The sequence below is a fragment of the Lithobates pipiens genome, unplaced genomic scaffold (genome assembly GCF_037356315.1).
Source record: "Lithobates pipiens isolate NorthernLeopardFrog02 unplaced genomic scaffold, aLitPip1_a1.2 Scaffold_19, whole genome shotgun sequence".
In the NCBI taxonomy this organism is placed as follows: Eukaryota; Metazoa; Chordata; class Amphibia; order Anura; family Ranidae; genus Lithobates; species Lithobates pipiens.
Window position 1 is genome coordinate 356,416,238 of NW_027507764.1, and position 25,181 is coordinate 356,441,418.

A 25,181-nucleotide genomic window follows, 5' to 3' on the forward strand; every position below is an offset into this window, starting at 1 on the left:
CCTGTAAACAGGCTATCCCCACTTCAGTCTATCATGAACGCTGCTGCCAGGCTCATCCACCTCACAAACCGCTCAGCGTCTGCTATACCCCTCTGCCAGTCCCTCCATTGGCTGCCAATGAATTAAATTAAAGATACTAACTATAACTTGCACAGCCATCTACAACCTGGCCCCCAGCTACATCACTAACTTAGTCTCAAAATACCAACAAAATCGTTCTCTTTGCTCCTCCCAAGACCTCCTACACTCAAACTCCCTTGTCACCTCATCCCATGCTCACTTTCCGTACTTCTCCCATCCTCTAGAATGCTCTACCCCAATTTGTCTGTCTTTCTCCTAGTTTGTCCACTTTCAGATGATCCCTGAAAACTCATCTCTTTAGAGAAGCCTATCTGGCCCCCACCTAACAACTGTTCATTTATTTTCTCCATCAGCACATCCCCCACAATTATTACCTCTTGTATCTCTTGAACTTCCCTCTTAGATTCTAAGCTCTAAGGAGCAGGGCCCTCTGATTCCTACTGTATTAAAGTGTATTGTATTTGTACTGTCTACCCTCAAGCGCTGAGTAAATTGTTGGCGCTATATAAATCATGTATAATAATACTAATAAGTGTTAATTACTTCTAAAGGGATGTAGACACTGCAACTTTCTCATCAGAACACCAAGTGTGCACCAGCTGATTATAATGAACACATGCCCTTCCATTCAGAATCACAAAGTACAGTATATGTTCAAACAAACATCTGCAACAAAGTATATTAACCTTTTTGCAATGCACATTGACCACCCAAAGGAGATTTTTTTTTCTCAAAAAAATATGGTGTTACTTTTTAATAATAAAGCAACTGTCTGTGAGCAAGGAAGTAGAGATGTAGGAGGCCCCTAATATTTTTGTTGTGGGAGCTTGTCATAAATTGATTTGCCCCTGCTCTGGGGTGACTGTAATTTATATCCTGCACTGTGCTCACCATGGTCCACCATTGCCCTTGAAATCGTTTCAGAAAAATTATTAATGCTATTATCAAATCATCTGTAAACACTGTGTATATTGCCTAAAATAACCAGCAGTTTAATTTCTGTGCAGGTATAAATTAGTTTAGATAATGTGGGGTAACACTGACTTTTAGCAGATTTGCTTTAGGTAATTAGCCCAGTTTTCTTTAGTTTTTCTGCAGAAAGCAGTAGCATGTCCTACAGATAGTAAATGACAAGATATCATGTTTAACCTCTATATGAGCCATGACCACCGCATGAAAAATAAAATGCAGTTTTATTATGAACATCCTTTCCAGCCCCTTGTGTATTCTATCTCTCTAATTTGAAACTGTAGCCCCACGTATGTGTACCACCTCTTTGCTGTTCTTTATTCTCATTGATTTCTCTAATGTCTGAGTCATCAGCAGTGTTGGGGTTTGAGTAAAACCCCATAGCAGCCATACGTAACCTGCGGGCAATCAATTAGATAGTCGTTCCTAAGAAACACAGACAGATGTAATAATTATACTCCCAGTACTGTCTGATCCAATAACAGCACAGTAGGCTTTTGGAAAGAGAAAACTGTACAAAAGGTGGATTGGCTGTGTTCTGCTGCTTACCTTCACAGAATATGTTCCATGCTAATGAAATCTGAGGGGGCAGATAAAGAATGCGCAAACCACTCAATGATGAAAAAAAAAAAAAAAACCCTTTCAGCTCTCTTAAATTAGCAGGTAACGCAAGTTAATAACAAACAGTTATCACTCAGAATTCAGAGGGGAAGGCTTAACATCGTCATAGAATGAAAAGACAGCATAGCTGACAGGATTTTCGTTCATAATCTCTATCTGTGCTTGAAGTGCTGTGAGTTCTTTCTGCCTGGCTGCTGTTTTGTGGTATTCATTTTTAAGGAGAGATTTGGGAAAAGGTTGAAACATTGGTAAGTTCTATACATATATATTGTTACTGTATATATAGCATACATATAGCTTGAAAAATGACAGTTGACTTAATTTATTCAAGCAAGGAGCAACATACAGTACAAGGAGTGAAAATCAAAAGCAACCTTTCGGAATTAATATTTCACAGATCAGACCAGAGTGAGATGAACTCTTGTTGGTTACAAATTGCCTTTGCCCTATAAATAAGCAAGGTGCAGTACCATATATCCCAGAATCAGGTCAAATCTTTCACTGATATGCCTGCAGTGGAATGATATCTGCAGATCTGGTTGCTGTAGGTTACTGTTCTTTGTACAATAATATTGCTATTGCCACTGTCTTGTTAAATATGTGATCTTGCTATTTTCTTTTTTTTTTTTTTTGCAGGAATTTTGCAATGAATGTGGAAGGTAAGGAAAATATAGTCCTTTATTTAAGCTTTTTGTGCATTGCAAAAATACTGTAATTGTACTGCACTCTTATTTAATTTCACGAGGTATTGAATTGCTAGTTACTAACAGTACATCTGTATGTACAACTGTACATCTTTGCTGTAAAACATTCTGATGAAAAGATACAGTGAATAATTTGGCTAAAAGAAGAATTAATTATTAACCAAATTATATAATTTACCAAAAGATGCTAAAAGCCATAATCTTTATTAAAAATTTAATTTTTTTTTCAGAGTATGCAGTACATTCCATATGATAATGACATTCCTTTGCATAGTGACAGAAAAAAAAAAAAGCTTTCTTTGAAAAGGAATATATACGTTGCCTCTTTCCAAAAACCTAAGTAAGTTGTAAGGGAGGGCCAGTGATTTCCTTCACGGTAAGGGAAGGATATTAAAATGATGATGCTAAAGCAATCTGTTGCCCTGGTTACAGCTACTAGCCATTTTTATCAGTTGATCACAGGAAGTCCGCCTTATGCTATGCATTATTCATCTAGGTTCTAGTCGAAGAATCAGATTTGATCCTTGTGCCGAGCAGTTTTAAGGAAACTTGGCGTGGGCGCTGATTTGGAGTCATCATATCAGGACATAAGGCAGTAAGTACTTATTGTTGTGGAGATGTGCTTTGATATATATCATAAAATGTTAAGAGATAAAAGTTAGCACTCATCTGCTTTTTGCTATCCACTAGAATACCTACTGCATGCTTTGAGTATTCACTTCTTATTTTTGCTCGTGTTTTTTTTATACAGATACCTGTTCTATACATTTGTGAATGGCACTCATGGTTTAAGTGGCACTCATACTATAACAGAGAGCACCAGTTGTTATAGAACTACAAGGGCTTAGCATGTCTTGCTCTGTGTAAGCTAGGAGGACACGTTGGGTTCTGCAGTCCCACATCAGATCAACAATCATAAGCCTGGTCTAAATCATAAGTGTGCAAGAAATGTGAAAGGTGAATGACAAATACAGATATACTGTATCTGCAATAGATGAAGACCCTGCACGATAGAAGCAGTTACAACAGCCTTCAATAGTACACTTGTGTTAATAGGTTAATGCACAGGGTATAATGCCCCCTGGGGAGATCAATATAGCTCCTAGCAGTGCGTTTGATTGTACTGACATCGTTTTAGACCATGCTCCAGCATAGTGACTGCTGTGAGTCACTCACTGAGGCATTAATCCTCTTACATTGCATCCAAAATAGAAGACAATTATAAACTATTCATTAGCTTTATGTTTAATTACTTTACAACAATATGGATGCTGGTGTAAAACATAGTTCATCATTAAAAATGCTGAAAGCACAAGAGTAACTGTTGATAGTTAAGGGAACCAATGTAATATAATTATATTTATAAGATATAGCAACTTGATATGTTCCATGTTTTTTTCACTTGTTTACTCCAGGTTATGAAACATGAATATCTGTATGATCTTTATTACCCTGTGAGGATGGAAATAAATATGCATTATGAATTAATGGAAACTGATGCTGAATTAAAAAGGCTGGCATTCCTGACCTCTTCTGAAAATGTTTGTTGCCTTCCTGTTTTCAGCATCAGTACTTGCTGAGTTGCTGACCTAAGAATAAGTATGCAGATTAGAAGTGTCAGAGTGAAGTCAGAACTCCTGATGTGCACTCTTGTTCCAGGTCAGTGACTACACAAGTTCTGAAGCCATTGATTCTGCATTATGGGCAGGCCACCATTTTTTTCAACAGGAGAGGTCAGCAATGGCAATCTTCATACTTTAGTAAATGTTTCGTTTAAAAGTGATTTGAATCTTCTTTAATTCTAAGAAAGCTAAAATTGTTTTTATGGTATAACTAAAGGCACACTTTTTTTGGTTTTAGCTAAAAAGGTTAGGCGTTAGAAAATTTGTTTTTATTGCAGTATGTGTCTCCATTAGGTCCGAAAAGGGGGTGGGGGGTGGGGGAATCTTCCCCAGGGGGGCACTGCAGCTGGTAATGATCACCCTGCAGCAGCTAAAAGGCTGCTTCTCCTCCTCTACCTCCTGCTAGCATTCAGATGCTGCAGGAGGAAAATAAAGGGATCAGTACGTACTTGTAACGCTGACCCAGCTGCCACTCCTGTTCCTCCCCCTTCTTTTGCCCTCTCCGCTCCTCTGCCCCCCTTCTATGGAGCCCCCTCTGCTCCCCCCCCCCCCTCACGGCCTTCCTGCAGCACTTATCTCCTCTCCTTTGCTAGTTGTGCAGTGCATGCTGAATAATGACAATATCCTTGACACGGAGAAGCTCGTTGTATGATCCGGAAGACAGATGTTATAGCTTCCGCTGCACTTGTTCTTCCTTCCCCCACTCTCCATCCTGTCTGCAGCCGCAAGGAATATAGATGGAGAGCGGGAAAAGGAAACACCAGGACAACAAGTGCCACGGAAACTTCTGTTATAATATTGTGTGGCTGCCTGTCTTCCGAATCATAAGATGAGCTTACGAGGATATTGTCATTATACAGCCCGCACTGCACAACTAGCAAGGAAGAGGAGGTGATCGCGGAGGGGAGACCAGAGAAGGGGGGTCAGAGGAGTGGAGGGGGGACCAGAGACATTTGAGGGGGACCAGAGGAACACAGGGAGAACCAGAGGAGCAGGGGGGTCAGAGGAATTTGGATGGACCAGAGGAACATAAGAATTAATTAGGCTCATGTAGACTGGCATGTAATTGCCATCATCCCTTGGTATACAAATCAATTGAGACCTCAAATATTAAGATTTTAAAGGCAATATCAAGAAAGAAACTGATTTCTGAAAATACATTTTTATAAAAAAAAATATATATATATATATATATATATATATATATATATATATATATATTTATTTTTATTTTTTTCAAAAATTCATTTTTTTCTTGATATTGCCTTTAAAATCCCAATATTTGAGGACCAGGGGAACATAGGGGGGCCAGAGGAGCAGGGGGGTCAGAAGGAGTTTGGGGTTGACCAGAGGAACACATGGGGGCCAGGGAGCATAGGGGTGGAAGAGGAGCACAGGGGGCAGGGTAACGCAGGGGGACCAGAGAAGTTTGGGGGGAACCAGAGGAGCATGGGGGACCAGAGGAAAACTGGGGGGCAGAAGAGCACAGGGGGAGGCCAGATGAGCACAGGGGGGCCCAGAGGAACACAGGGGGACCAGAGGAGCAGAGGGGTCAGAGAAGTTTGGGGGGACCAGAGGAGCAAGGGGGACCAGGGGAGCACAAGGGGAACAGAGGAGCAAAGGGGGAACCTTAGGAGCAAGGGGGAACTTGAAGAACCCAAAGAATAAGGGGGGACCAGAGGAGTACAGGAGGGCCAGTGGAGCACAGAGGGGTCAGTGGAGCACAGGGGGGACCAGAGGAGCATGGGATACCAGAGGAACACAGGGGGACCAGAGGAACATGGGGGGGCCAGAGGAGCAAGGGGGACCAGAGGAGCAGGGAGGGACCAGAGGAGCATGGGGGGGACCAGACAAACACAGGGGGGACCAGAGGGGCAAGGAGGTAACCAGAGGAGAAGGGGATGACGGACTCAACAGCTATGGCCTGGGATTTTCCCAGTTTTCTGCCTAATCCCCCAGTCTATTGTATCAGCTGCTTGCATTATCTCTTTCACACAGGCAGGTGGACTTCGCCAGCAGATCCGCCTGCTCAGCATGGGATCTCTCCACTGATCCTGGCTCAGCAGGTGGATGACAGGTCTTTGTCCACTCAACCTATGCAGAGCAGACAGAGACACAGCCCACTTTCCTCTATGAGCAATCGGATGTAAACAGACTGCCTGTCCATTTACAGACAACAGTCATCCAATCCACCAGACAGATGGGGAACAGATCCCCTATCTGTCTATTTTTAGCTGATAGGATCGGTTTGGATGTTTGCGGGTATCAACAAACACTTGTCCATTTACATGCGCCACTCCATAGAGGGCAGTGGTGGATTCCGCCTAAAAAAAAACAAAAAAATGACAGGTGGACCCGATCAGTCCACCCGTGTGAAAGGGGCCTAACACTGCCAAATTGCTGAATGCTGGAAAAGCTACTATCCATGGGTTTAGCATCAGGGGTCACAATAGCAACTCCACTTATGCCTCTGTGGTACCTCCCTGCAACACTGGACAGGAGGGGTGGCATTTACTAGAATCTTTTACCTATATTTCCCCCCTGCAGCAGCTGCCTGTTTAGGCATTTTAGGCAGTTTGGCATCTTCATCCAGGGCACTGACTGACATTGTCCTGGTAAGGAGGGGGACACCAAACTGCTTCGCCACTGGTCCCCATTATAGGGATTCACCAGTATCACAGGGAATGAAAGTAAGGGTAAATCCAAAATTTGAGTGGCCACCAGAACAAGAATAGAGGATAAATCTTACAATGGGGCACTTGTTCCTGTGTCAGCTGTCCAAAAGGTGATTTCCCTCAGTTCCTGTTAATTCCACAGGGTAGGAAGTGAGGTAAACTAAAACAATGACGGTGGATTTAACCTTGCCCTACTCTTTCTAAAATACATACTGTATATAAGTACATAAAAAGCCGCTAAATATACTTTATATTTGGCCATACTATTATAGTGAAATTTTACCCATAACAACTTGATAAAAAATAATGTTCTTTACCAAGAAGTGTGTGTTGTAAATTGCTTCCAGCGTTGTTCATGTTTTTGTTGCTGAAGGCTGCCATTTTTCTGAAGCCCAGAACATCTGAGCATCAGTAAATCTTTAAGCTGTCAGTAGATCGACCTTTAAATAGTCGTCAGTGCCTAAAAACAGAGAGCAACTGAACATGCACAAAGCAGGATGAGACAGTATATCACTGGATGTTAAACAGTATGGGCACTTATTTTTAATGCTTTACATTACTATACCTGCAAATTGGGCCAATCGGATGTGATCTAGCAGGACTTAATTTTTCTGACTAAAGTTCCACTTTAAGTGGTATAGCCAGTTTGGACACATAAGCAAATAGGCAACACTATTATAAAAGAGGGGATACCATTGTTTCTTGAGTTTTATTATCCATCTTGTTTTATATTTTGACCTTAAAGGCAATAAAGGTAATCTCTCTGGAAGGGATCAAGCCTGTGTTATGGGCAGTGCATATTGTCCTCCTAGGTTGTTAACATTTTAAATGGTGAGGTTCCTGAGTATAAGTGGCCATTTGAAAATTAACAAATCAAATATCCGCTTGGGGCTTGAAAAAAAAATTAATAAACGAGACATAATGAAAAAAAAAATTTGATTAGAAGTGATGAGTGAATCTTAATTAAACTTGTCTTTAATTTGGGAGCTATGGAATCAGTACCCTTCTGGATGCATGCAACTTTGTTCTGGTATGGCCCAGATCTGAACACATTTAAAGAGGTTGTAAACCTCCAGAAAAAAACCCAAAAAACATAGAAAACCTGCAAGACAACGGCATAATGATCTAGTATGCATTACATACTAGCTCATTATGAAATACTTACCTTAGAATGATGTCCTGCAGTGCTGCCCGCACTCCGCTCCCTCTGTCGACATTTATCACTGAAGTTACTTATAGGTTTGTAGGCTTCCAGTGCTGTGATTGGCTGGAGCTGTGATGACATCACTCCCACGCATGCATGTGGGAGCTGCCAGTCATGACATGGCCCAGAAAAAAAACAGCACCAGCAGGCAGTTTCTTCAGTGCGGAAGCATATACAGTATAGTGAATATCTCCTAAACTGTGCAAGTTTAGGAGATATTTACATTACCTACAGGTAAGTCTTATTATAGACTGAGTTTACAACCACTTTAAAGACAGGAAAGGGGTAACAAGTGCTTTAAATGTTTTGGAATCCTTGTCACATTCTGCATACCAACCTAATACATATATGTATTAAAGCTCAAAGTTTTAGCTTTGGATAGAGTGTAGATGGTTCTTATATACAGTATATGTATGTATTTTATTATTAATCTATGTATTATTTTATGCTGCAGGTTTTTATTGGTGACTTAACTTTCCATAGATATTTGAAAATGACAAACTTTTTGGATGTGGATTATATACCAAGACTGTTATTCAGTCAAGGAGCACAAGGTAACATTTCCTTTATATACAATTTACATATTGTTTAATTTTTAAATCATTTCAACTTTTTGCCTTTAGGTATTGGTGAGTTTAGCACCACTTTGACACCGACTCAACAACACCAGTAACCCTTAGCAACTAGTCACAAACCACTGTTCTCTGAGCAGCCCCAGGAATAAAAGAACATTAGTAAACTACTCTAGCTATTAAGGAAATATTACAATTAATGTCAGAGAGGCCACTTAATTCACCTTTATTCTGAGGTTTATATTAGCAATTGTAGTCAGCTTCAATAAATCTTCCTTTGTATTTAAAGGTCAATCTGAAGGCTCTGGTTACATGATTCTGTGCTGTGCAGCCTCCATCTGCAGGGAAAATACTAGCTTCTATTTCTCTAAGGTTCAGATAATGGGCAGTAGCCATTTAGAAAATAAAAATGCCAAAACTTCTATTTCTCTAAGGTTCAGATAATGGACCATTTAGAAAATAAAAATGCCAAAACCACAGGGATTTAGTAGAGCAATCAAGGTCAGCTGTGCCCCTATTTTTGTCTCCCTGAAATCTACTTTTAATTTGGTCACAAAAAGTTGCTGAAAATGATCATCAATTTGGTTACTACAGATTTTTCTACATCCATACTGTTAATACCATAAATAAGGCTGCTTATATTATTTGTCTGTGGCTTAAAATAGACAGCTGCATGCACAGTTTACTTATTGGGAAATATGTATATTCATTGCACATTATAGCAGTGTTGCATTCTTCAGAGTCATTTGGTGTAATTATCTGATTGTCCAAGAAAGTAATTATACCAACAGACTCCGAACCTTTGCCAGGAAATGCAATGCTGTTTTTCTTCACTGTGAAAACTGTGGGTGTAAGAGAAGTATTGAAATAATATCATCCCTATTCAGGCACAGTATGTGTCACCCAGATGATGAGAGCATCAGAGAAAAAGCAACTAAGCTGCCATATGTAGTAAAAAATAAACTGCAGAATGTCTTTATAGAAACTCTGCCAGCAATGAAACACTACTCCTTCATTCATTATTTCCAGAAATTCAAGGCAAAAAACTAATCAGGATGCTTATTTAAAGCACGGATTGCAAAAAAGTGACTTGAATACAGTGTATATTATTTTTCAGTATAGTTATTGAAAGACTGAGAATTTTCAGATGAAGTATATATGAATGGAAATTATGTTAAATTTAAGATGACCATAGATGGTTCAGATCCCAGCTGGTTAAGCAGGGACCAGCTGAGACACGAACCATGTAAGAGAAGTCTAACTGTACCCAAACTGATTGATCAAATAGATGTAGTAGTTGACAAATGCTGGCTGTCTTTTGAACATTAATAGCACTGTTACAACTATCATCTGATACAGACAACAGGTTAAAGGTACGAAAGTCCAACCCCAAAGAAAAAGTTAAACAAAAACCCCAAAAACAATATTTATCCTCACCATGCTCCAGTGCTAATTTCTCATCTTCCATTAGTCCTACTTGCTGCTCCTTTTCTAGGGTGAATGATGCCCAGTGACAGTCAACCTACTGCCTGTGAGTCCTAAGTGTCCAGAACACACTCCCTAGGGAGTGTTCTGGTCTCACAAATAAATGAAGCAGAGCAAAGTGCCCACATCATTGCATGGGCTTCTTTCTCTGCATCATTGAGGACTGCCCACTGCCACAGCAAAAAGACAAGGAAGAGGACAAGGTGATGTTTTGTGACCAATCCAAAGACAGCGCCTAAAATGTACATATGCTAAAAACTAAAAAAAAAAAAAAATTGCACATAAGTGGAGGGAAAAAATGACTAGGTGTCACAAATGTTTGGGAAACAAAGTAAAGATAGTTTTCCACAGAGTTGAAGACGGAAGAAAAAAACCTCCCCACCCCACTGTACACTAAGTGTTTTTATTGATGCCTGTGTTGATATTAAACCACTTCTTTCCCAAATAACAACAATCACCAGAGAAGGAAGTGATGGCACGATCCTATAAAGCACCAGTTCTAACCCTTCTGTATATTATTTGAAGCCGAACAACAAATAATTCTACATTACCTATCACTCACGTCAGCTCCACTATTTTAAGGAGCACAGTTTCTAGGGTTCAGTCTGAGCTATCTGCTGGGGGAACCACTGGATTGTTTGGGTCATCCTACCCTGCACCAGTGGGAATCCGCTGGTTTGTTTTTGTCCTCCTGCCCTGCCCTACCCTGCACCTGGAGTGACACCACAGTTTAAATGGGCTTTATTAACAAGAAAAGCCATGCAATGAAAGATTGGGTTTAATATAACATCACAAATACAGTTCACCATGTGGCACAGACCACTGTGAAAACACATAATCATTCCCCACTTCCTCCTATGAAAACAACCTTACCAGAAACACTAGGCCAGCCTGAGGGAACAAAACTGACCCACACGTAGAGGTTAAGAAGTTACTCCTTGTCATCACTGTAGAAAAATACACGTGCCTACAGCATTAACAGTTCTTACTTAAACCTGTAAGACCCTACTTAGTCACTGTCCAGTAAACCTGAACTCGGTACTGCTGGAGTTGGAGCCCTCAGTCTTTTATGGAGCATTCACCTTCAACTTCTGAGGGTATTTGTATATAGAGCAAGCAGAAATAAATTCCAGAGGCCTCTCGTCACTCTTGCAGAGATAAACAATGACTGTAGCCTCCTCCCAGTAGCTCTGGAGTCTTGATGCAGCAGCCTCCTGGAATCACACGGTAGGTACACATTGGAACAGCTGGAGCTCTAGAATACTCTGGAACAGCACTTGGAGACAACTGGCACTGGAACAGAAGGAAAACTGGATTGACTGCTCTCTGAAACAGTAGGACTACTCACAGCAGCATGTGCGTCTCTTCCCTCTGGTCCTTGCAGACAGTAGCTCTCAACACAGCATCATATGGTCCAATTCTCTGCAGCAGGTAGTCTCAGAACATAGCAGCCATGTGTCTCTCAGCAGAGAAGATCCCTCTTAGCAGTGTAGAACAGCCACGTGGTCTGCTTAAATCAGCACTGTACTCACTTTGCTGTTTCTCTGCATGGCTCACACTTTATCCACTCCAGCTCTGTGCCACAGCAGCTCTGAGCCCTGTACTTCCCTGCAAATCCTAAACCCTCTCTAAACTCTGTCCCTAAGGCTCACTTTCACTCTCCCTTCTGAGTTTGCACCCCACTGAGCTTCCTGAACTGTCTGTGTAGGTTAAGGTGGGTAGGCTACCTGGGCCTTGCCCTGTTGCTAGTGGCAGGCTTGTCCAGGCTGTGGCAGCAGCCAATCAGGATCCTCTGTATAGCTTTCTCTCCTTGAATTTTCCATCACTGCAGAGAAGGGGGTCAATGAGTTGCAACAGAAAACAGCTAATTTCCTCTAGTTCCTCAAGCACTTTTCCCCTGAAACAATATTCTGCACCACTGAAGTTTTCACAATAAATATACTTTAATGATACCAAAAAATACATCACAAGAAGCATAAGGCACATGCACAATTAAAAACATTTACAACCAAATCCCATTTAGAAATAAAATACAGCCAGCAAAAAGCCATATTATCAGGAAAACCTCAAAATGTCTCCCAGGCTGAGCTGACCCACATCACATTATAGGGGATTTAACATAAACCTCAGCCATAGGGTCATATAAATAAAAACAGAGCATAACAGTAATCACAATTGTAAGGTAATAAAGTGTATGAATTGAATACACTATATGATTTCCCTAAAGCCCCATGCACACTATCAGTTTTTCTGCAGATGTTTTCCTTCAGATTTACCAAAACCATATAATATGAGGTCAAACCTTAGGAGTTTTAATCTTTATGCAATCAGGCAGGCCCTTGCACCACATGGTTTTGGTAAATCTGAAGGAAAAAAATCAGCAGAAAAACTGCTAAAATGTATAGGGCTTAAGAAGTCCTGAGTCTAATAACCTGTGCATGAAATGAGAGGGTTCTGCCCCAGGTAGCTGTAAATGAATCAGTATAGCAGTGTAGCTGGAGAGCATCTCAAGAGCTACCCTGAACTTCACTGTGAGCCTGATAAGGATAGACGCAAATAGCTGTGTCCTGGAATTTTTTCTCAAGTAATGATTGTCATTTGTTATAGAGTCATATGAAGTCTTCAAAAGATTATGCTAGGCAGCCACTTACCCCAATTGAGTCACAGAGACATTGCCATGAAAAGTCCATATCTGTGCAGTATTTATATATTTGTGCAGCTTTCATTATTCTGCAGGGTATACATTTTATTTTTATTTTTTTTGACAAAATGAGCATGTTATGCATTATTGACATGGACCTATTCTGCTAAAACACTATTGGCCTGTTAATGGACAGACCATTCTCCCCTAATTCAACATTTATTGCTCTCTGATAAGTATGATTCACCCTTGTATTGGCAAATATGTATAGTGTATGACTATATAGATCACCCATCCTCAGACATGTTTCTGTGGCAGCGTAGGGTTCCTCCTGAGGTTGCTAGGATTTCTGTAAGCAGTAAACAATGATCAGTAGATCTCCCAAGTACTCTGACCACCCAAGCAAGGGGCAATTTTCCACTATACATGAATGTAAGTGGTTACTTGGACACTGACCACTAGAGTTAAGAGACAACCACATTTTTTACTGTCTATATGTCTTTTGTGTTAAAGAAATATGATCTGCCTTGGATGTCAAATAATCTAGGTATGCCACATTTATTTTTTAATTTAAAGCTAAAGTTTAGTTAAAATATCTTTTTTTTGCTACATCTGCAGTCATATAACACACCTGTAATGAAGTCAGTCCCATGTCCTATGTGCTAATAGTTTCTGTAAAAATCTTCTCTCTGGTGCTGCCCAGTCCTCTTCACAGTTTCTGATTCTGTACGGTTTATTAAGTTTAAGTCTAACACTGAAGTACATTGAAGCGGATCCCGACAGGTGCCTGTCCCTTTCTGTTCTCTCCACCATTGACAAAAGTCCTTGCATAGTTTTAAACAGAATGCAACACATTCTGTGAATGGGAAGAGGTGGATATATAACTTCTGTTTCTCCATGAGTCTAGAGCAGGTTTCTTTCAAGATTTTGAAGATATATGTTGGCTGCCTTTGTTGACCTCCCATTTTGAAAATATTAGTTACCTGACTCTCCTGACTCTCTTCCTTTTGGCACTCCCTTACCCATGGCCAGATAAGTAGGACCCCCAGGTGGCTTGGTGCCTTAGTGTTTCAAATCTCAAGGTAAAATCCTTGACACTTTCTGAAGTGAAAAGAAATTGGGTGAAGGTCACTTTAGAGCATTTAAAGCCCTAGTAAACCACCACTGAAATGAAAATGCCCCCCCAACTTACTTATTTGTAAAGTGGATCCCTCCTGCACAGCGATGTCATGGATGCCTGGTGCTGCCATGTTCACCTGGTCTTCCTTCCTGGTTCGTGGGCTCTGGCTGTATGATTAGCCTGAGCCACGATGACATCACTCCCAGGCATGTACACGGGAGCCCTCAGCTCTGTAACGGAGCTCTGAAGATGTGGCACAGGTATGCCGTCCCTTCAGCGTGCATGCGCCGATGACATCACCGACCACAATGCTAGTGAATATCTCCAAAACAGTGTAAGTTTAGGAGATATGCACTGTACCTACAGGTAAGCCTTATTATAGGCTTGCTTGTAGGTACAAGTTTAAAAGTGAAGTTTACCTCCACTTTAAGAGAGTTTATTAAGGCATAATATAATCAAGAAGAGAGGGTTAGGGTACAGAATACGCGAAAGGTGACAACAATTCAACTCCAGACTTCTAATGACAGTCAATATAGAGATAAGGGCCTTTAAGTTAAAACTGGGAATCCAAACCTCAGTCTATAGAATACCACCAAGATGCACAGTTTACTATATCTGCTCAATAAGTGCAAAAAATACCTGATCCTGCCAAGACATTTTGTGAGCAATTACTTTCCTATACTCTCTGATTCCGCTGACTCTTATCAGTTACACTGTTCCCAGTTTTCTTTGTGGAATACAGAACACCTACCCTTTATGTTGAGTTAAGGAGAGGGGGGATTTAAGTAGTCTTAACCAACTCCCCTTCCAATGCTGCTTCTTTATAGCCACAGTATAGTGAGTGTGTGTTAAGGAAAAAAATAATGAAAAAACTAATGCAGTCACCTTACAGTATCTATGGACTGTAATATATTATATTTGTGTCCTTAGGTTAAGATATGATTTGACAAGTCCAACTTTTAATTAAATCATCACTTTACATAGTAGAATGCTATTCATTCATTCAAGTGTAAGTGTAGATAAGAATAAAATACCTTCATGTAATCCATTTAAGTATTTTTAAATAGAACCTAGGCTGGCTTTGTACTAGCCTCCTGTAATCCCCTGTACATCGGTATTCAGATTGGAGGAAATAGAGACAATTAGGCACTGCACACTGCTGTGAATCTTAAAAAAAGGAGCTGGCTGATTGAAGGATATTATACCTTTACCCTCCAATCACAGCCCTGATCAAGTTTTATTGGTGTAATGACAATGACGAAAAGCAAATAGTTTGAACTTGACTAATTATTTTTTAGCATGTTAGACAGTTTACACATTGTTTACATGTGTATTCCATCTGTGTATTCATCTCTTTGCCTACACTTACACTTTCATTTATCATAAGTCATGTCTTTACTTTATCATTTACATACCTGTAATGCAGTTAATAATTTCAAGCTATTAAACAATGCACCATTACTATATATATGATTGGCAGAGAGGTTTATAAGTTGCAGAGTGTAGTCTTTTTTTATCTATCTAAACTGTGTACACTATGAAATGCTTTTTGTATGATGTTCTATCACTTGTGGATGATGTATATTCACTACTAGTGTCATTTATTTTTCATATATACAGTAAGGTGTTTGAGACAGCCTACATCACAGCATTCTTCACTTCATTCCTCTATTCATGAAGGGTACAAGTTGAGAAAATAGGATTTTTTTTGTCATACGTACCTGTAAAATCCTTTTCTTTGAGTACATCTTGGGATACAGAGTAAGGCTATTATTGCTTAATCCTCAAAAAGAGAGGAGGGACCTCTGTGTCCTGTGATGTACTCAAAGAAAATGATTTTACAGGTAAGGTAAGGATGATGAAAAAAATCCTATTTTCTTTATCATACATCACGGGACACAGAGTGGGGTTATTATTTCTTACTTACTGGGACATCCCAGAGCAATAACCTTGAAGGGAGGGAGACACCCTACCAAAACAATAGCCATCAGACCTATATGGCAGCCCGCAGTACACTGCGGCCGAAAGCAGAATCCTTGGCTGCTCGAACATCTGCTTGATAACATTTTGTGAATGTATGCACTGAAGACCAGGTAGCAGCCTTACAAATCTGAGCCACAGATACCTGATGGCAAAAAACCTAAGAGGTTCTACCCCTGGTAGAATGAGTTCTCACCCTTAAGGGAGGAGCTTTATGTTTCAGACCATAGGCCTGAATGGCCACCTGGCTGACCCAATTGGCAATGGAAGCTTTGGAAGCTGCCTGCCCCTTCTGGGGTCCTTCTGGTTAAAAGAGTCTGGTCTCCGCAGATCTAGATAGATTAACCCTGACTGCTCGCATTACATCCAAGGAGTGCAGTCCTTTCTCTTCCACCGAACGAGGCTGAGAGAAAAAAGAAGGCAAAACAATGTCCTGATTCAAATGAAAGGCCAATGCCACCTAAGGCAAGAAGGATAGAACAGGTCGTAACATGACCCTGTCATGGTGAAAGATCAAGTATGGTTCCCTGCATGAAAGGACTGCCAACTCCAACACCCTTCTAGCCGAGGTGATGGTCATCAGGAAGGCTAGCTTGCGTAACAGCAAGACTAATAGAAATAATAGGATAGGCTCAAACGGCTGTTTCTGTAACACAGTACAGGACAGTACTAGATTTAAGTCCCAAGGACACATAGGTGACCTAATGGGGGGAAGCAAACAAGTTATCCCCTGCATAAAGGTTGGATCAGTGAATGGGAGGCTAAGGGTCTTTGGAAGAATACTGACAAGGCTGAAATCTGAACCCTGATTGTACTCGAAGCCCAAATCAGATTTCTACAGCCAACTGTAGAAAAGAGAGAATTCTCCCAATCACATATTTCCAAGGATGCCATTTTCTAGCTTCTCACCAAGCAATATATATCTTCCAGACCTTATAATCTTCCTAGTGACCATTTTTCTGGCATTCACTAGGGTAGATACCACCGGTCCCGAGATGCCACTATCCTTTAACACCCTGGCTTCAATAGCCAAATTTAGAGACTGTAAATTGGGGTGGAACATAGGACCTTGAGACAGTAGAGGGGGGTGGCACTGAAATGCCCATGGCCATCTATTGCATGATCTCTGGGAACCAGGCCCTTCTGGGCCAGGCTGGTGCCACCAGGATAACTGGTATCCCCTCTCTTTGAATGATGCGCAACTAATGTCAAAGGAGAGAGATCTGGCTGAAAAGCATAAACCAGGGAGAACTGGTTCCATGGAACTACTAGAGCATATGTTCTGATTGCCAGGGGATCCCTTGTTCAGGACACAAATTGCTGTAGCTTGTTGTTGAACCTGGAAGCCAATAGATCGACCAACACACGTTCGGGTGTAGGGACCATTCCCCAAGGCAGATCTGCTGGTGGCTGAGATAATCTGCCTTCCAGTTCTCTACTCCCGGGATATGGACCACCGATAGAACCGGCACATGTCCCTCTGCCCAGGTTAAGATATGGTTCACCTCCTCCTGAGTTGAACGGCTCCTGGTACTACCCTGGTGGTTGATATAGGCCACTGCAGTGGCATTGTTGGACTGAACCCTGATGGGGCAGTCCTGACGCTCCACCGTCCAGGACTGTAGGGCCAAACATACTGCTCATAACTCCAGGATGTTGATGGGCAGGCTCTGCTCGGCCCTTGACCATCTTCCCTGAGCTGGGAGCCCCTCTATGGTGACTCCCCAGCCCGAAAAACTGACATCTGGGGTCAATACTCTCCAAGACACCGGGAGAAAGGATCTTCCCTTTTGCAGGTTCCGATTCTGCAACCGCCAGCTTAGGCTTAAGCGTGCTCGGAGAGATAAGGTCATTGGGTAATCCAGGGCTCTTCTGTTCCAAGCCGACAAGATGTCTTCTTGTATAGGCCTGGAATGGAGTTGAGCATAGGGAAGTGCCTCAAAGGAGGACACCATCCTTCCCAGAAGATGCATACAGAGCCAAATGGAGGATTCCCTGGTGCCCCTTACCTGACGAACCTGAACCTTCCAGGCACAAATCTTTATGTGTGGCATAAATACCTTTGCCTGGACTTTATCCAGGATCAGACCTAGATACTTGATATTCTGAGCTGCTCTCAAGGCTGATTTTTCAGTATTTATGACCCAGGTTTTCTAAATACAGCACTGTGCAGGCTACACTGTTGTCACGTACCAGATAAGACCAGAACTGTGTGGACTGCAACAGAGGAAACCCAAACGTGTATAAGTGAAATATGATTTATTAAAGAAAGTGAATAATATGAATACAACCACACAGTGCAATAAACCAACCAACAAAGACCCCCAAACAACAACAGACAGATATGTACAATAAATGGGAAATGCAAGTACCGTAAACGATAGGCAGGCCAGGGTCATACACAGAGGATCAGCAAATAACAAGGGCAGTCCAGAATCAGAGTCACAAGCCAGGCCAAGGTCATACACGGGGAGATCAGCAAATGGGGTAAGGAACACAGGACAGGGAGAGGATGGATGGATCAGACTTCAGGACAGGAATAATGGTAACAGGTGGGACAGGGTTGGGACCAGGACAGGGAAACAGGATCAGAGCCACGGGTCACAGGTTCAGGGTACAGGAACAGGTTCAGGATCGCAAGCAGCAGGTCAGGGCACAAGGAACAATACCGAGGCAAACATATGACTGCTTGCCAGCTATTTATAGGCCTGTGATTGGCCTCAAGTGACACCTGATTGCAGGAGGTGCTGCCTGCTCCATACTGCCAGGATCCATCCGCTGGTGGACGCCAGTACTGCGGCCCAAAGATGATATAGCATCAGCAGGGAAAAGCTCTCCTGACAGCTCAAAACTGACAGGAGACACCTGCTGGTGGACCTCAGTACTGCACGCCAAGAGACAGATATTATCAGCGGATGGAACATTTCCTGACAACTGTGTTGCAGGGCCTGCAGTGAATGATCTCTGAGCAGGAGATCACAGGAAATCACAGGAACCTCTGATGAGGCTGAAAGATAAGTATGTGTAAATATGTGTCCTTGATATCAATGGAGGCGAAGAAGTCTCCCATCTGGAGCGAGGCTACTACCGAGCAGACTGACTCCATCCTGAAGGATTGGATTAACAGATGTTGGTTCAGGAATCTTAGAGGGGTCCAATATTAGCCTTGTGTCCCCATGTGGAGCAGCCTTCCCCCCACCCGATAGAGTGGGGGCATCCCCTCAAAAGGAGGACTTGGTGCCGGGTTTAGAAGAGTTCTGGACCCAGGGTGTTTCTGGCCCTGGCCCTGCAACTTGCCCATGACTCTATCTCTCTGTTTGGAGGCGGAATTGCCTTGTTGCTGAAATACCTGAGGAAGTCCCCAAGATTTTAAATGAGGGACGCCTTGTCCTTCTCTTTTACAGGAAGTAAATAACTATTTCCTCTGGAAATCTTTTGGATGTACTTGTCCAGATCATCACCAAACTTTCCTTATGAAAGAGGAACCCGGCCAATAACTTCTTACAGGGAAGCTCGGCTGACCAGTTCTTAAGTCACACAAGTCTGTGCATGTGTACAGACAGCTAAACTAGATGAGAGACTTGATGTATAGAATCGTTAAGGCATTTACAGCAAAACACAGCGCTCAAGGAATATTTGCCCTTTTTTTCAGCAAGATCATCCTCCGGGTTAGGCCTATCAGGCTGTCTGACCTGATCCTTTAAGGACAGGCAGACTTCAATTGCTGCAACAGCTGGTTGAATAGCTGAACTCGCCAAAGAAAAGGAAGCCTTTAATAAGGACTCCAGTTTCTTGTCAACAGTGTCTTTCAAGCCCTGTGTGTTATCCACTGGACAAGTTAAGTTCTTCTTTAAGAAAGAGACTGCCGCATGTACGGCTGGCATGCTCCATTTCTTAACAAACTTTTCCTCCATCGGATATAAAAGGGAAAACCTCTTAGGAGGAACAAAACTCCTTTCAGGATGTTCCCAATAAGCATACACCACCTGTTCCAACAGTGGTTGCAAGGGGAAAGGCTCAGAAACCTCTGCAGGAGGTAACTTAATGGCAGAGCAAACCATCTCGGTAAGAGTCTGGATCAAAAGCCTCTGCAACTGAGAGGCTGATACTAACTGGACATCTTCTGGCACAGATTCCTAAGAAGCAGACTCATCTGCCAGGCACTCCACAGAATCCTTGGCATTTAGCTCTTCCGCATCTTCAAACTATTCCTGCTCCAAATTAGGAGGCTCAGGAAAGGGGGATCTGTCACGCTTCTTGAAACCCCATGGGATGGAGGCAATCATGCCAGCAATCCTGTGCTCTAACCCAGCTAGGGCTGAGGACAGTTCATCCCTGGTGATAAAGGCTGAAGCAGTAGCATTGACTGTGGGTAAAATACCAGACAGGTGCATTGGCTCAGATTGCCTGGAAGCCTCTGGTCTCTCAGGGGATACAACACTAGGGTTTTCAACTAGGCTCCTCAGGAGCTACTAACGACATAGGTGTGCTCTTTTCTGTAGTGTTAGCTTGAATTTTTTTAAGACATTGCAAGCCACAAAAGGGGAGTACCTGGGTTTAGTCTTTTACCCCAGAAGGGAGACCCTTTAATAGGGCTAACCAAGCCCCTATTCAACAATAGGCTCTTTAGCTTGCCAACCAGCAACTGGTGACTCATGTGAGCCTGGCAAGGAGGAATGAACTGCTGAAAGCGAAAGGTTTTATTAGCCCGCTCTGTGTCCCACAGCTGTCCCCAGAAAGTATGCGCAGGGACGCTCTGCACCTGCCCGCAAGTGCGCAGTTATGGTCCCGTGTGCACAAAGTGCGCGGTCATGGTCCTGTGTGTGCGAACGCAACAAATTTTCGAGTGACAACAAATTTTCGTGCACGGACCATCCACAAAACACAACAAGGCAGCAAAGGACAACAAGAAAGATTACTCTTTCCAAAGATCAGCCCAAAACTCCCCCCGGGGAGGTGTCCAGCCATAGCTAGTTTGACAGATTGTTACACACATGGGGCACCCCACAATAAGTAAATAAGGGGGGATTTAATTTACCCATCCAGGCGCAGGGCAACCTTAGAAAGAAAGAGCCCAATCTTCACGCATCACAACGTGTTCCTGTCACTTGAGGACCTTCAAGGACTGGGTACCCTTTTCATGGTTTAGGGTCCACTCCCTTGGACCTGTACAGCACCCAGCAGGAATGCCTTAGCTCTGTGGTGTCCAGGATTCCACTACGCAGGGTCTAGCACCCGGAGGTCGCATTACAAGCAAAACCTCGCAGGATCCTTACGTCTTCTTTCCGAGGCTTGTGTACCATCTATCTTGGCATATAAACTTGTTTCAAATGGATCTGATCGGTCAATCTCTCAATTCATTTTGGAACCATGCAGGGACTTCAAGACCTGGAGCTCGAGAGAGCTCAAACAAACATGCCCATCCACCTTGCAGACACTGGTAAAAAACTGAAGTACTTCCTGTATGGGAGGGGGTTATATAGGGGATCACTTCCTGTCTAAAGACCTTTGGTCTATCAGTGTCCATTCACCTGGAGATGAAGTATGACCCAGTAAGTAAGGAATAATAGCCTCACTCTGTGTCCCGTGATGTATAATATAAAAATGGTACATATCTGCGTCAACAGCTAGGCATTACTGGAATGAATCATGAAAGAAAGGGTTGTCATGACAACTATAACTTTTGCAAAGGTCAGTTCTAGATGTAAGAATTAAATAGCTCAGTAAGACTGACAGAGTAAATTAATATAATAACATTTATTCTTTTTAGCTATCTTTTTTTAAATGTATATGTGTGTGTATTTAAATGGATTCTCCACTTTGCTTTCAGATTTATCTGGGTGCCCCCTTAAGCTTTTGCTAGTTAAAAGATAATGGTGCAATCAACATTCATGTTTTCATACCATAAGTATATCTTTTTCTGGCCTGTTTTTCATGATTAGGAGCATTGTTAGGATTGTAAAAAGAGAGGTGGCACCCTTGGTACATTGAAATGGCTAAAGTTCAGAAGGGTGGGCATAGTTAGATTTCATTGGCATTGTTTAAAAGGTTGTTGTTGCATGGAACCTGTGCCCATTGTATACACTGCACACATACTACAATGCCCTCATGCTCACTAAATATGCTTTAAAGTGGTTCTAAGTCCTAAGGTTTTTTTCACCTTAAACCTATGTTCCCACTTGTACATTGCAGGACATCGCGTGTGATACACACAGGAATTGCACCACATTCCTGTGCACATCAAATGCGATGTCTGTGCGGTGCAATTTGAACCATACATTTTGTATGGCTCAAATCGCATCCACACCAAAAAATTTTCAGCACCTGAATTGCATCGCATGGGTCTTCATACCCATGCAATCCAATTCTGCCAATCGCACTGCATTTTGCGATCTATTTTGGGGTGTCATTAATCTAACATTGACACCCACAGCAGATCTGCATGGACGCCATGCAATTGCAATGCAGTGTTTGACTGCACAGGATTTTGCTGCATTTTCTGCATCACATCAGTGTGAACTAGGGCTAAAAGAGAAGTATGGCTTCTAAAATAAACAATCAAACTCACCTAGATAGATGCAGCACCAATCCCAGCTGTAGCTGTCCCCCGCTGCCTCTAAGACCAAGAAATTAGTGATCAAACACCACTGATCGCTAAGTTCTCGGTCTTTAGCCTACAGAGAGCTGTTGACTGTCTGTCATTGGCTCTCTGCTTTGTCCCCTCAGCACTCAATGGAACACTGGGCTATGGAGAGGGCAGGAGCAGCTGACTCAGTCTCCCAGCAACTTGCTGAAAGCAGGGCTGGTGCTACCACTAGGCAAACTAGGCAGCCGCCTAGGGCGCCCTGCTACCCAGGGCACCCGGCCACTGGTTTTCCTACCCTCTTCTCTCTGCAGAAAGCAACTAAGTCTCAGCATCAGCAGGCAGAGGACTGTGTCTGTGTCCCGCCTCCCAAATGAATAGAAGCAAGCAAACATTCATTGATGGGCGCTGGTGAGGCTGCAATTGATGGGCGCTGGTGAGGCTGCATTTGATGGGTGCTGGTGAGGCTGCATTTGATGGGCGCTGGTGAGACTGCCTTGATGGGCTCTGTGAGGCTGCATTTAAAGGGACGCTGGTGAGGCTGCATTGATAGCGCTGGTGAGGCTGCATTTCATGTGTGCTAGTGAGGCTGCATTTCATGGGCGCTAGTGAAGCTGCATTTCATGGGCACTGGTGAAGCTGCATTTGATGGGCACTGGTGAGGCTGCATTTGATGAGTGCTGGTGAGGCTGCATTGATGGGCACTGGTGAGGCTGCATTTTATGGGCGCTGGTGAGGCTGCATTGATGGATGCTGGTGAAGCTGCATTTGATGGGTGCTGGTGAGGCTGCATTTGGTGGGTGCTACATTAAAAAGGTGGGGTTTACATGGGCAGGGAAAAAGAGCTGGGGGGGGTGGCAAAATGAGGTTTTGCCTAGGGTGTCAAAAATCCTTGGACCAACCCTGGCTGAAAGGCTGAGCTAGCTGTCGGTCCAGGTATCTGGGTGGATTCTAAGTGTAAAGTCAGATTATTTCCAGAGCCTGAACCCGACTGAATAACTTCTGCCGTCGGCTAAAACAGTCACAAGAGTGTAGAACAAACTGAATTCCTTTCATCCATAGGAAAAGCATAGCCAAAATAGCTTTGGCTATACTTCTCCTATAATGTACTCTCTGCATTATGGTAAAAAAAAACTTCTGTGTCCAGGTCTCCCCCTAATCCCACCACCCCCTTATACTTACCTGAGCCTGATCTCAATCCAGCGGTGTGCACAAGTGCAGTATCTCTCTCCACTCTCTTCCTTCTCACAGGGCAGACTGATAGCAGTGGGAGCCATCGGCTCCTGCTGCAGTCAATCAAATCCTATGACAAGGGAGTGGGGGCGGGTTACTCGACCTAGAAAGCAACTTACTATGGGGGTTACTCGGAACACAGGGGGAGCAAGGAGGGCCAGCAAGGAACCCTTGAAGAGGAGAATCAGGGTTGCTGTGTGTAAAACCATTACACAGATCAGATAAGCATTACATATTTTTTTTATTTTTTTTTATTTAAAGTTAAAATTTCTGTTTGCAGAATACATAAATAGTGTTAAAGGGGTTATAAAGTCAGAAGTTTTTTTTATCTTAATGCATTCTATGCATTAAGATTAAAAGCCTTCTGTGTGCAGCAGCCCCCCTCAGCTCCCCTAACACTTACCTGAAGTCCCTCTCCAGGTATGTCCACAATTATCTCAGCCATTCAGATTCTCCTTCCTGATTGGTTGAGACACAGCAGTGGTGCCATTGGCTCCTGCTGCTGTCAATTAAAGTCAGATAGCCAATCAGGGGAGAGAGGGAGCAGGGCCGGGTCGGGCTCTGTGTCTGAATGGACACAGGGAGCAGTGACTCAGCTTGGGTGCCCCCATAGCAAGCTGCTTGCTGTGGGGGCACTGAACAGGAGGGAGGGCCCAGGATCACAGAAGAGGGACCCGAGAAGATGAGGATCGGAGCTGCTCTGTGCAAATCCACTGCACAGAGCAGGTAAGTATAACATGTTTGTTATTTTTATAGGAAAAAAAAACAAGCCTTTACAATAAATTTAATCTACCTGAACCTACCTCAAAAAACTCAAATAGTTGTAGAGTACTTAGCAACCATCATCTGCTGAGATCATAAACACTAGAGATGGCCTTGCGGTTCGCCCGGCGGTCGGTTCGCGGCGAACTTTGCTAGTTCGTGATTCGCCAAATCGGCGGACTTCTGCCGCTGTTCGCGCAGCGGACATATGCGTTTACATTGTGAAGAACTTTGACCCATGACACATCCATCATGGGGTACAGGACAGCCAATTGAGACATTTCAGCACATGGACAATTGGACATACCCCCTACCTTATAAATAGACCTGATCTGGCGGCCATTTTACATTCTGTCTTTTGTCAGTGTAGGGAAAGGACGCTGTGTGGAGCAGGGACAGTCCATTTAATCACAAGCTATTACTATTAGGTCCACAAAAGTCCTTTTAAGGACTGATATATGTGTGCAGTATATAGGGTTGTAATACACTTATAATATTTCTTTCAAATATGGAAAGTATACTATGGTGCACTGCTGACTGCTGTGCTGCTGAGTGCTGACCGATTCTGCAGCTGTCTTTTATCAGTGTAGGGACTGAGGGACAGTTTGGTGTTTGGAGCAGGGACAGTCTGCAAATCACTAGCTACTAGGTCCACAAAGGTCCTTTTAAGGACTGGTATAGGTGTACAGTATATAGGGTTGTACACGTATAATATATTTTCTTTCAAATATACAAAGTATATTATGGTGCACTGCTGACTGCTGTGCTACTGAGTGCTGACCGATTCTGCAGCTGTCTTTTATCAGTGTCGGGACTGAGGGACAGTTTGGTGTTTGGAGCAGGGACAGTCTGCAAATCACTAGCTACTAGGTCCAGAAAGGTCCTTTTAAGCACTGGTATAGGTGTACAGTATATAGGGCTGTAATACA

The 25,181-nt window shown here is 42.8% G+C and overlaps 1 protein-coding gene across 2 annotated transcripts in view; it reads left to right on the top strand.

Annotated features, from left to right (window-relative positions):
* The first annotated feature begins 2,876 nt into the window (after positions 1-2,876).
* The window catches only part of PHACTR1 (phosphatase and actin regulator 1), a 469,458-nt gene continuing 447,153 nt past the window's right edge, over positions 2,877-25,181 (top strand). The window contains exons 1-2 of one of the 2 annotated variants that reach the window (XM_077492210.1): positions 2,877-2,970; positions 8,331-8,430. In XM_077492210.1, the coding sequence (XP_077348336.1) occupies positions 8,370-8,430 (61 nt within the window). In that variant the 5' untranslated portion in view covers positions 2,877-2,970; positions 8,331-8,369. The remainder of the gene's footprint in view (positions 2,971-8,330; positions 8,431-25,181) is intronic. The other variant, XM_077492207.1, reaches the window with a different exon arrangement.